Raw genomic sequence first — 13389 nt, forward strand, 5'->3', positions numbered from 1 at the left:
GATGACTTCAATTGTTGCTATCTTTGATTAACAGACATCCTTACTTAAAACATTCCAAGCCTTTAGACAAAGTTTTATTTCTTTGACTAATTACAAATCAAAGAATCTTTGAAAACACCAATCCACAAGCCCCCAGCTTGGAGATGTCTCACCTTTTCAGGCTAATTCAGCCAGGCCAATGTATATCTTCTATGTACTGATTTATAATTTTACTTGCAATTCCTGTCTTTAGGATATGTATGTTTACTGCACACATATATGTAGTGTGTCTATACATACATACATATATACTATATATACACAACTTGGTATACACACACACCCAAGCTATTAATATAGCCTGGCTGCCTTGGGCACATTTTCTCAGGACCTTGAGACTATGCTCCCTGGACTAGGGTTGCACACATTTGGCTCAAACCTTGTTAAATAATTTTACAGAATTTGAGCCTTTTGGTAATCACAGACGCCCAGAAGGCCAGGTCTCCAGGCTCCCAGGGGGCTTCCCCTAGAGCAGCTGAGCCTAGGGATTCTGCCTTCCCACATTAATTGCTTTTGTTTGTCCTTTTAAAAATTAATTCCGGGCGGAGCAAGATGGCATCCGAGTAACAGCTTCCTTGCATCTGGGCACCGTGAGTCTGGGGAGATAGGACTCCAGGCATCTCTGGCTGGTGGGAACTGCCTAGCATCACTCCTATGAGGATACAGGGCGAGAGACTTCTGGACCCCAAGAGGAGGACTAAAACAGTGGAAAGCCGGCAAGTGGTCGCGTGTGTTCAATCCGTCTAAACCCGCCCACAACTTCCACAGGCACAAGAACTTAAAGAGCAAGAGGAAGTGAAAGGAAAATTAGGGCAAGGAAACAGATAAAAGAAATCACTCGTGAGGAAGAATCAGCAGAAAACTCCAGGCAACATGAAGAACCAGTCCAGAACAACCCCGCCAAGGGACCATGAGGTAGCTACTGCAGAGGATTCCACCTATACAGAAATGTTAGGAATGACAGAAAGGGAATTTAGAATACACATGTTGAAAACAATGAAAGAAATGATGGAAACAATGAAGGAAACTGCTAATAAAGTGGAAAATAACCAAAAGGAAATCCAAAAACAGAATCAAATCAGAGATGAACAATATGAAGAATATAAAAAGGATATAGCAGAGCTGAAGGAAATGAAACAGTCAATCAGGGAACTTAAAGATGCAATGGAAAGTATCAGCAACAGGTTAGACCATGCAGAAGAAAAAATTTCAGAGGTAGAAGACAAAGTTTTTGAGATAACTCAGATAGTAAAAGAGGCAGAAAAGAAGAGAGAGAAAGCAGAACGTTCACTGTCAGAATTATGGGACTTTATGAAGCATTCCAACATACGAGTTATAGGAATTCCAGAAGGGGAAGAAGAATGCCCCAGAGGAATGGAAGCCATACTAGAGAATATTATAAAAGAAAATTTCCCAAACATCACCAAAGATTCTGACGCACTGCTTTCAGAGGGATATCGGACCCCAGGTCGCCTCAACTCTAACCAAGCTTCTCCAAGACACATTGTGATGAACCTGTCCAAAGTCAAGACAAAAGAAAAGATTCTGCAAGCTGCCAGGAGTAAGCGCCAGTTGACCTACAGGGGCAAATCCATCAGAGTGACCGCAGACTTCTCTAATGAAACTTTCCAAGCAAGAAGACAATGGTCATCTACCTTTAATCTACTTAAACAGAACAATTTTCAGCCCAGATTTCTGTACCCTGCTAAGCTAAGCTTCAAAATTGACGGAGAAATCAAATCATTTACAGATATACAAACATTGAGGAAATTTGCCACAACAAGACCAGCTCTACAGGAAATACTTCAACCTGTTCTGCACACTGACCACCACAATGGATCAGCAGCAAAGTAAGAACTCAGAAATCAAAGGACAGAACCTAACCTCCACACTGATGCAAAAGATAAAACTAAGCAATGGACTCTCACCAAATAAGACGAATAGAATACTACCACACTTATCAATTATCTCCATAAATGTTAATGGCTTGAATTCCCCACTGAAGAGACATAGATCGGCTGACTGGATTAAAAAACACAAGCCATCCGTTTGCTGTCTGCAAGAAACACACCTGGCTTCAAAAGACAAATTAAAGCTCAGAGTCAAGGGTTGGAAGACAATTTTTCAGGCAAATGGAATTCAGAAGAAAAGAGGAGTTGCAATCTTATTTTCAGATACATGTGGATTTAAAGCAACTAAAGTCAAAAAAGACAAAGATGGTCACTTTATATTGGTCAAGGGAAAAATACAACAAGAAGATATTTTAATTCTAAATATTTATGCACCCAATTTAAATGCTCCCAAGATTCCTGAAGCAGACCTTACTCAGTCTGAGCAATATGATATCTGATAATACCATCATAACAGGGGACTTTAACACTCCTCTTACAGAGCTGGACAGATCCTCTAAACAGAAATTAAACAAAGATATAAGAGATTTAAATGAGACCCTAGAACAACTATGCTTGATAGACGCATATAGAACACTCCACCCCAAAGACAAAGAATATACATTCTTCTCATCACCCCATGGAACATTCTCCAAAATTGATCATATCCTGGGACACAAAACAAATATCAACAGAATCAAAAGAATTGAAATTTTACCTTGTATCTTTTCAGACCATAAGGCACTAAAGGTGGAACTCAACTCTAACAAAAATGCTCAACCCCACCCAAAGGCATGGAAATTAAACAATCTTCTGTTGAATAACAGATGGGTGAAGGAAGAAATAAAACAGGAAATCATTAACTTCCTTGAGCATAACAACAATGAAGACACAAGCTACCAAAACCTGTGGGATACTACAAAAGCAGTTTTGAGAGGAAAATTCATTGCTTTAGATGCCTACATTCGAAAAACAGAAAGAGAGCACATCAACAATCTCACAAGAGATCTTATGGAATTGGAAAAAGAAGAACAATCTAAGCCTAAACTCAGTAGAAGAAAAGAAATATCCAAAATCAAATCAGAGATCAATGAAATTGAAAACAAAAGAATCATTCAGAAAATTAATGAAACAAGGAGTTGGTTTTTTGAAAAAATAAATAAAATAGATAAACCATTGGCCAGACTAACGAGAAATAGAAAAGTAAAATCTCTAGTAACCTCAATCAGAAACGATAAAGGGGAAATAACATCTGATCCCACAGAGATACAAGAGATCATCTCTGAATACTACCGGAAACTCTATGCCCAGAAATTTGACAATGTGAAGGAAATGGATCAATATTTGGAATCATACCCTCTCCCTAGACTTAGCCAGGAAGAAATAGACCTCCTGAACAGACCAATTTCAAGCACTGAGATCAAAGAAACAATAAAAAAGCTTCCAACTAAAAAATGCTCTGGTCCAGATGGCTTCACTCCAGAATTCTATCAAACCTTCAAGGAAGAGCTTATTCCTGTACTGCAGAAATTATTCCAAAAAACTGAGGAAGAAGGAATCTTCCCCAACACATTCTATGAAGCAAACATCACCCTGATACCAAAGCCAGGAAAAGACCCAAACAAAAAGGAGAATTTCAGACCAATCTCACTCATGAATATAGATGGAAAAATTCTCAACAAAATCCTAGCCAACAGATTACAGCTTATCATCAAAAAAGTCATTCATCATGATCAAGTAGGCTTCATCCCAGGCTGGTTTAACATATGCAAGTCCATAAACGTTATCCACCATATTAACAGAGGCAAAAATAAAGATCACATGATCCTCTCAATAGATGCAGAAAAAGCATTTGATAAAATCCAGCATCCTTTTCTAATTAGAACACTGAAGAGTATAGGCATAGGTGGCACATTTCTAAAACTGATTGAAGCTATCTATGACAAACCCACAGCCAATATTTTACTGAATGGAGTAAAACTGAAAGCTTTTCCTCTTAGAACTGGAACCAGACAAGGTTGTCCTCTGTCACCTTTACTATTCAACATAGTGCTGGAAGTTCTAGCCAATACAATTAGGCAAGACAAGGAAATAAAGGGAATCCAAATGGGAGCAGAGGAGGTCAAACTCTCCCTCTTTGCTGACGACATGATCTTATACTTAGAGAACCCCAAAGACTCAACCACAAGACTCCTAGAAGTCATCAAAAAATACAGTAATGTTTCAGGATATAAAAATCAATGTCCACAAGTCAGTAGCCTTTGTATACACCAATAACAGTCAAGATGAGAAGCTAATTAAGGAGACAACTCCCTTCACCATAGTTTCAAAGAAAATGAAATACCTAGGAATATACCTAACGAAGGAGGTGAAGGACCTCTATAAAGAAAACTATGAACTCCTCAGAAAGGAAATAGCAGAGGATATTAACAAATGGAAGAACATACCATGCTCATGGATGGGAAGAATCAACATTGTTAAAATGTCTATACTTCCCAAAGCAATCTACCTATTCAATGCCATTCCTATCAAAGTACCTACATCGTACTTTCAAGATTTAGAAAAAATGATTCTGCGTTTTGTATGGAACCGGAAAAAACCCCGTATAGCTAAGGCAGTTCTTAGTAACAAAAATAAAGCTGGGGGCATCAGCATACCAGATTTTAGTCTGTACTACAAAGCCACAGTGCTCAAGACAGCATGGTACTGCCACAAAAACAGAGACATAGACACTTGGAATTGAATTGAACACCAAGAAATGAAACTAACATCTTACAACCACCTAATCTTCGATAAACCAAACCAGAACTTACCTTGGGGGAAAGACTCCCTATTCAATAAATGGTGTTGGGAGAACTGGATGTCTACATGTAAAAGACTGAAACTGGACCCACACCTTTCCCCACTCACAAAAATTGATTCAAGATGGATAAAGGACTTAAATTTAAGGCATGAAACAATAAAAATCCTCCAAGAAAGCATAGGAAAAACACTGGAAGATATTGGCCTGGGGGAAGACTTCATGAAGAAGACTGCCATGGCAATGGCAACAACAACAAAAATAAACAAATGGGACTTCATTAAATTGAAAAGCTTCTGTACAGCTAAGGAGACAATAACCAAAGCAAAGAGACAACCCACACAATGGGAAAGGATATTTGCATATTTTCAATCAGACAAAAGCTTGATAACCAGGATCTATAGAGAACTCAAATTAATCCACATGAAAAAAGCCAACAATCCCTTATATCAATGGGCAAGAGACATGAATAGAACTTTCTCTAAAGACGACAGACGAATGGCTAACAAACACATGAAAAAATGTTCATCATCTCTATATATTAGAGAAATGCAAATCAAAACATCCCTGAGATATCATCTAACCCCAGTGAGAATGGCCCACATCACAAAATCTCAAAACTGCAGATGCTGGCGTGGATGTGGAACACTTTTACAGTGCTGGTGGGACTGCAAACTAGTACAACCCTTCTGGAAGGAAGTATGGAGAAACCTCAAAGCACTCAACCTAGACCTCCCATTCGATCCTGCAATCCCATTACTGGGCATCTACCCAGAAGGAAAAAAATCCTTTTATCATAAGTACACTTGTACTAGACTGTTTATTGCAGCTCAATTTACAATCGCCAAAATGTGGAAAGAGCCTAAATGCCCACCAACCCAGGAATGGATTAACAAGCTGTGGTATATGTATACCATGGAATACTATTCAGCCATTAAAAAAAATGGAGACTTTACATCCTTCGTATTAACCTGAATGGAAGTGGAAGACATTATTCTTAGTAAAGCATCACAAGAATGGAGAAGCATGAATCCTATGTACTCAATCTTGATATGAGGACAATTAATGACAATTAAGGTTATGGGGGGGGGAGCAGAAAGAGGGATGGAGGGAGGGGGGTGGGCCTTAGTGTGTGTCACACTTTATGGGGGCAAGACACGATTGCAAGAGGGACTTTACCTAACAATAGTAATCAGTGTAACTGGCTTATTGTACCCTCAGTGAATCCCCAACAATAAAAAAAAAAAAAAAAATTAATTCCAATAAAAAAAAAAAAAGAATTTGATCCTTTTTCTGTCAACATCACCAAAGACAGTCCTTTAGATATAGTCAAGGAACAGTACTTACCTACAAAAAATTTCTGAAGAAACTAATCTTCCCCAACTTTCAGAACCTGGCAGAGAAGACATTATCTGAATGAAGCCCATGTAAAAAGGAAACATTTACAACCTTACCCTTTCTCGTTTAGCAGCGTCTCCATTTCTGTAGCATAGCACTCATCACAAATGGCAAGATATTCCATCACCAGTTTTGCATCCTTCTTATACACCTTACCGATTGCTCCCTTGTTGGGTTCAAACTGAACTACATTAACTGTTTTGTATGAAGGAGTCAAGGAACCCAAAGGTATAGCACTGTTTCAGTATTTTAGAAAATGATCTTGAGAAAAAAATCAATCAACTTAAAACAACCCCACTTTATCAGTACCCCAGATCTGTTCATGCTGATTTCAAGAGCAAGATGAAACAATTATCCACAAAATCACTAAGGCAAACTTCACTGAAAAATAAGCAAACTCCATCAAAAAAGATCTTTTCAGTTGTGATGAGATAAAAGGGATATTATCTAATCAGTAATATGACCCAATCCATAGCATAAAAACTTCTGATAACAACATATTTATTTCTAAAATGCTCAAACATCAAGATTTATTTCCTGTTACTGGCCTACGCCTAAGTTAGCTCACAACCTCACCAGCCTGATAAAGAGAAAATTTCTACTTTGCTGATTTTCAGATCAAGTGAGCTAAATTATTATTTCATCTACCATAAAGTAGTACTCATTTGAAAACAAAAGGTATTCACCACATACCCTTTATTTATTTTTTGAGACAGAGTCTCATTTTGTGTCATCATAGCTTACAGCAACCTCAAAGTCCTGCGCTTAAGTGATCCTCTGTCTCAGCCTCCCAAGTAGCTGGAACTACAGGCAGCACCTGCCATAATGCCCCGCTAGTTTTTCTATTTTTTGTAGAGATGGGGTTTCCTTCTTGCTCAGGCTAGTCTGGAACTCCTGAGCGCAAGCATCTGCCCTTCTTGACCTCCCTGAACGAGGTACCCTTTATTTAAAGAACATGTAGGTAGGTGCAGGTGTGGAGAAACACATTTTTAGAAATAGCTAAGAAAAACTACTCAACCCTGTGAAAGACATTCAGAGCATTTTTTAAAATATGCTTCTTTTAAAGGCCTAACACTGAGTGGGCACATCTCAGACTACAAGCATAGAGATTAAGGAACAATAAGATGAGTAAAATAATAGGTGTAAACAAGTATTACCACAGTATGCAAAACATCTCAGTTTATCCACAGAATGGGTATAGACTTGAACTTTTACATTAGCAAAATGTTTAGTCCTGAGGGATCAGAAAGGATATGGGCTCTTTCAGAGGTTTCTCAGCTGCAAGCGGGACTTTGGTGGCTCGTGCGTGACAAGAGAGGTCATAACAGGAACGATCAGCACATCCAACAATCTCAATCCAGCCCTAAGAAGACATGACCAATAAAAACATTATTACTTACTATTCACAAATACACGCAGACTATCACAAACCTTTCGTATATTCAAACTACTTTAAGTACAGCATCTTTATAAATATTTGAAATGGGAATAGTTTCGTAAGTTAGGCAGCTAATAGTACTGTCCACAGAGTAGTAGCCTTATTTTATGGATGGATTTATATTACCACATTATAACTATGGGATAAACAAATATATTCCAGAATTTAATTATGGAAATTAAACCTAGACAAAGCCTGTAGATTTTGTTCAAATTTATGAAAAAGATTCATAGTGAATTTGGCAGAAACCACTACTCTCTTTGGCCTGCTGTTCTCACAACTTGCTGTTAGATGGCTGATTAAACATACACTTCAACTGCCATGATTGTGGGCTTTCATACTTAACTCACTTCCTTTACAAACAAAAGAAAACTCAGTAAAGAATGAGTAAAGTTTAGATCACAAATAAAATTAAATAACAGCATTACAATCACATCACTGACAGGTCCCATTTCTTGTTAATACATGTGTCAAATACTTTTTAAAAAGCAAAATTTTAAATTATTTTCAAAGAACCCGCAATGAACTGAAACCATATGTCCCCTTCAAAATTTTCATATTAAAATCCTAACCCCCAAAGTGATGGTATTAGGAGGGGCCTTGGAGTGGTGATTAGGTCACAAGCGTGGATCCTTAATAGGAGATTAGTGTCCTCACAAATGAAACTCAAGAGTGCCCTCTTTCAGGAGGGGATGATATCACAGGAAGCTGGCAGCATGCAACCTAAAAGACAGCCCTAATGGGAACCAGACCAGGCTGTCACCCTGATCTATCACTTCCAGCTTCCAGAAGAGAAATAAATATCCGTTGTTAATAAGCCACCCTAGTACGTGGTGGTTTTTGTCATTGCAACCCCTTAAAAATCCATTTTTGAATAAAAAAAAAGAACTGTGAAGGCTTATTTTAGCAGATAGCTAGTCCTTCTTACGAATATTTATTTTTGCCTCTGATCCAAAACTTGGGGAAATTTAATCATAAAAACTATTAAGCTTTCCCACAGCATGTTATCATATGGGGCACTCGTAATAAAGGCAAATATTAAAATTCAATAAACTCAGAAACTTCAACCAAACAAAAAGGAATTAGAGAAAATAACAAAGCCTGAAAACATGTAATTTGGTGATCTGACATCTAAACATTTTTAACACATTTATTTCATTAATATGTTAAATCGTAACATAACATATTATGTACTAAGAGGTAAAATTACAAAAGCATGCCTGACAATGACAACTTTGGGATAGTGGTTGCTTCTCTGGAGGGAGAAGGAATTGGCAGGGCATTAGCTGCAACAGTAACTTGTTTTATTAAGAAAACACGATAGGAAGTACACAAAGTATTCAAGTTTGCAAAGAAGTTCTCCCTCTCTTCAGGTGTCTGTTACTTTAAAGCTTCTCATTTTGTTCAGTCCTGTCTTCCAATGACCTGGCACAAGTGTTGTAATCTGATCTCAACATTAGGCCCATGTTTCCTGATCCCCAGTCCTCACCGTGGCACCCAGTTAAAACTGGTAGGCACATAACAGGGTTTAAAAAGCAGTATAGCATGAGGGTTAAGAGCAATGGTTTAGAGTCAGACAGCTAGGTTCAGATCCCAACTTCACCACTAGATGTGAGTCTTGAGCAAATCACTTAACCACCTGGTATTTCAGTTTCCTCAGAAACAGTACTTATAAATAGATTTATTATGAATACTACACAAGATAATGCATGTGAGGCACTTAAGATGGGACCTGGCCTGTAACAAATGGAGATGAATAAACAAATAAATGAAAGATAAGACAGGTCAGATTCAGAGTCTAAATTCAGATAGCAAGACTATGGTTAAACCTAAAATTAGGGTGAAAGCAAATTAAAAGAGAACACTGGTATGCAACAAAAAGAAATGAAAAAATTGTTTCTCATGTAAAGGAAAAACATTTTATTGGTTTGATCTGAAAATGAAAACAAATTCCAGAAAATCCAAAAAGGATAAAGAAATGAATGATCACCCATAATTCTGAAACAATTACTACTGTCACTGACATGTATCAAGAGATTTGCTAAGAAAATAAAGTGATAAGAAAAACTCAACAAATGCTCCCCTGGCTCTTTCCCCGGGTGGCTGCTGCTGCCAGCCTGCTCCTCGGCCAGCCGCGCCGACCAGAGGGCCGGGAAGCCCGCGGCCCCACGCACCGCTCTGCTGCAGCCACTGCCGCCGCCGCCGCCCGGGCCAGCCCCCGGCTCCCGGCCCTGCAGAGTTCCAGGCTCCCTAGCCGGCTGCCTCACACTCTGCCTCCCCCGGTTCTGCCCCAGGCCACGGCAGGACCAAAGATCCTCAAAGGTGGTGAATGGTGTTGATATGAATTGAGGATTGAGATGGGTACAGACTGAATTCATGCTCTCCTTTTCCAGCTATATTGCATTCGAGATTTAAAGGGGGAGGAGACAAGATGGCTGACTGAAGCCAGCTTTCCACAGAGGCTCCTGTCCAGTAGGAGAGTTAAAGGACAAAAATTCAGCAAGTAACCTGGTGGATTTGAGCTGCACTAAGAGAGAAGGTTGAAGAACGCACGTCAACCCCGCTAAAGTGAGCTGGATACAACAAAAGGGGAACCGCAGAGTTGTTCTGTTCTGTTGTGTCAGTAACATTATTCAGGGGCGAGACTGGACCTAAGTGAAAACCCCCCAACCTTCATCAGGCGCCCGAGGTTATCAGCCTCACCACCTCCTGCTAGAGAGAGGCAGAATGCAGCAGCCTGGCAGACTTCCTTGTGATTCAGGCAGGTGCAAACTCCTGGAGTACCGATTCACTACAGGCAAATGGGTCAGCCAACTGCAGGGCTATCAGTGACTGGGTATGACAGCGGTGCAAGGTGGGGAAGGAGGCATCAACCTTCCCAGACTGATCTACTGGCTGGGTGGCTCCTCCTGACTCCACGCAGCACTGGAGCAAGCCACACCAGAATAGTCACCAGACCCCTGTGATCCAGTTCCCGGAGACCTCTTAAACTCTCACCAGAGAGAGGTGCAGACTGAGACAATTGATTTGGACTTTTTGAACTGAATCAATCGCCTGAGGACAAATCAGGTGGTGCCCTGGGTGCACGGTGGTAGGAAGGTTTGATTTTTCTTTTCCAATTGTTTGTCGGTGGGGGGTGGGTGACTTAATTGCTGATATTTCTCCACAGCTGAGACTTCAATCCAGAGTAACTGTTTCACTAGGGTGGAACAGAAACCAGCTGAAAACAAGACAGAACCACTTAGCCCCACCACACCAGACAGGGCCCCAGTTTCTCAGTCCACAACACTGTACAGGCCCTCGACAAAGCCCCAGGTGAAAAATTCAGAGGGAGTAAAACAACCATGGGGTGGAATCAGCGGAAAAACTCTGGTAACATGAATAACCAGAACAGATCAACTACTCCCAAGGAAAGATATGGCAGATGAAATTGAAGCTCCCATTCATAAACAACTGGCTGAGATGTCAGAAATCGAATTCAGAATTTGGCTTGCAGACAAGATTAACAAAGTGGAATTAGGAATTCGAGGAGAAATTCAAAAGTTGTCTCAAGAATTTAACGAATTTAAAGACAAAACCACCAAAGAATTAGACACACTGAAGCAAGAGTTTGCAGCCCTCAAAGATATGAAAAATACAGTAGAATCCCTCAGCTACAGAATGGAGCGAGCAGAAGAAAGGATTTCTGACAGCAAAGATAAAGCCTTTGAAAGCTCTCAAACTCTGAAAGAGGAAGAGAAATGGAGAGCAAAAATGGATCATTCTCTCAGAGAGCTCTGGGATAATTCGAAGAAGGCAAATATCCGAATCATAGGAGTTCCAGAAACAGATGAAGTGGCCTCACTGGGCACAGAGGCCCTTCTGCATGAAATTATAAAAAGAGAATTTTCCAGACATGCCTAGAGATTCTGAAATTCAGATAGCGCACAGCTTCAGAACCCCAGCAAGACTCAACCCCAATAAGACATCCCCCAGGCAAATCATAATTAACTTCACTAAAGTTAATACGAAGGAGAAAATCCTCAAAGCTGCCAGAAGAAAGAAAACCATTACTTTCAAAGGGAAGAATATTAGAATGACTGCAGATCTCTCTGCTGAAACTTTTCAAGCCAGAAGAGGGTGGTCATCGACTTTTAATCTCCTAAAGCAAAATAACTTTCAACCCTGGATCTTGTATCCAGCTAAACTCAGTTTCATTTATGATGGAGAAATGAAATACTTTAATGACATTCATGTGTTGAAGAAATTTGCCATAACCAAACCAGCTCTTCAGGATATTCTCAGACCTATCCTCCATAATGACCAACCCAATCCTATACCACAAGAGTAAACTCACTCAGAAACTTCGGATCGAACTCCAATTTCCACACTGGCGAAAGGATTAAAAATGCCCACTGGACTTTTGAAAAACTCGATACCCAAAACTTCACCAGATTTATCAATATTCTCTATTAATGTGACTGGCTTAAACTGTCCTCTAAAGAGGCATAGGTTAGCTGACTGGATACAAAAACTCAGGCCAGATTATCTGTTGCATACAAGAGTCACATCTTAACCTAAAAGACAAATACAGACTCAGGGTGAAAGGATGGTCATCCATATTTCAGGCAAATGGCAATCAGAAAAAAGCAGGGGTTGCAATTTTATTTGCAGATACAATAGGCTTTAAACCAACAAAAGTAAGGAAGGACAAAAATGGTCACTTCATAATTGTTAAGGGTAATACTCAATATGATGAGATCTCAATTATTAGTATCTATGCACCCAACTAGAATGCACCTCAATTAATAAGAGAAACTCTAACAGATATGAGCAACTTGATTTCCTCCGGGTCCATAACCGTCGGAGATTTCAACACTCCTTTGGCAGTGTTGGATCGATCCTCCAACAAGAAGCTGAGCAAAGAAATCTTAGATTTAAACCTAACCATCCAACATTTGGATTTAGCAGACATCTACAGAACATTTCATCCCAACAAAACTGAATACACATACTTCTCATCAGCCCATGGAACTTACTCCAAAATCGATCACATCTTAGGTCACAAGTCTAACCTCAGTAAATTTAAAAGAACAGAAATTATTCCATGCATCTTCTCGGACCACCATGGAATAAAACTTGAGCTGAGTAACAATAGGAATCTGCATACTCATACAAAAACATGGAAGTTAAATAACCTTATGCTGAATGATAACTGGGTCAGAGATGAGATTAAGAAAGAAATCGCCAACTTTTTGGAACAAAACAACAATGAAGATATGAACTATCAGAACCTCTGGGACACTGCAAAGGCAGTTCTAAGAGGGAAATTTATAGCACTGCAAGCCTTCCTCAAGAGAATGGAAAGAGAGGAAGTTAACAACTTAATGGGACATCTCAAACAACTGGAAAAGGAAGAACATTCCAACCCCAAACCCAGTAGAAGAAAAGAAATAACCAAAATTAGAGCAGAATTAAATGAAATTGAAAACAAAAGAATAATACAACAGATCAATAAATCAAAAAGCTGATTCTTCGAAAAGGTCAATAAAATAGATAAACTTTTGGCCAACCTAATCAGGAAAAAAAGAGTAAAATCTCTAATCTCATCAATCAAAAACAACAAAGACAAAATAACACAGACTCATCAGAAATCCAAAAAATCCTTAATGAATATTACAAGAAACTTTAATCTTAGAAATATGAAAATCTGAAGGAAATTGACCAATACTTGGAAGCACGCCACCTTCCAAGACTTAGCCAGAATCAAGTGGAAATGTTGAACAGGCCCATATCAAGTTCGGAAATAGCATCAACCATACAAAACCTCCCTAAAAAGAAAAGCC

General features: G+C 39.2%; 1 protein-coding gene across 1 annotated transcript in view; it reads right to left on the bottom strand.

The window, feature by feature from the left end:
- Window positions 1-13389, bottom strand: part of GARS1 (glycyl-tRNA synthetase 1) — a 61218-nt gene that overhangs the window by 12674 nt on the left and 35155 nt on the right. The window contains exons 11-12 of the mRNA XM_053554023.1: window positions 7381-7489; window positions 6183-6327 (exon numbers count right to left, since the gene is read on the bottom strand). Of these exons, the coding sequence (XP_053409998.1) occupies window positions 6183-6327; window positions 7381-7489 (254 nt within the window). The remainder of the gene's footprint in view (window positions 1-6182; window positions 6328-7380; window positions 7490-13389) is intronic.

This window comes from Nycticebus coucang, chromosome 11 (genome assembly GCF_027406575.1).
Source record: "Nycticebus coucang isolate mNycCou1 chromosome 11, mNycCou1.pri, whole genome shotgun sequence".
NCBI classification, from domain to species: domain Eukaryota; kingdom Metazoa; phylum Chordata; class Mammalia; order Primates; family Lorisidae; genus Nycticebus; species Nycticebus coucang.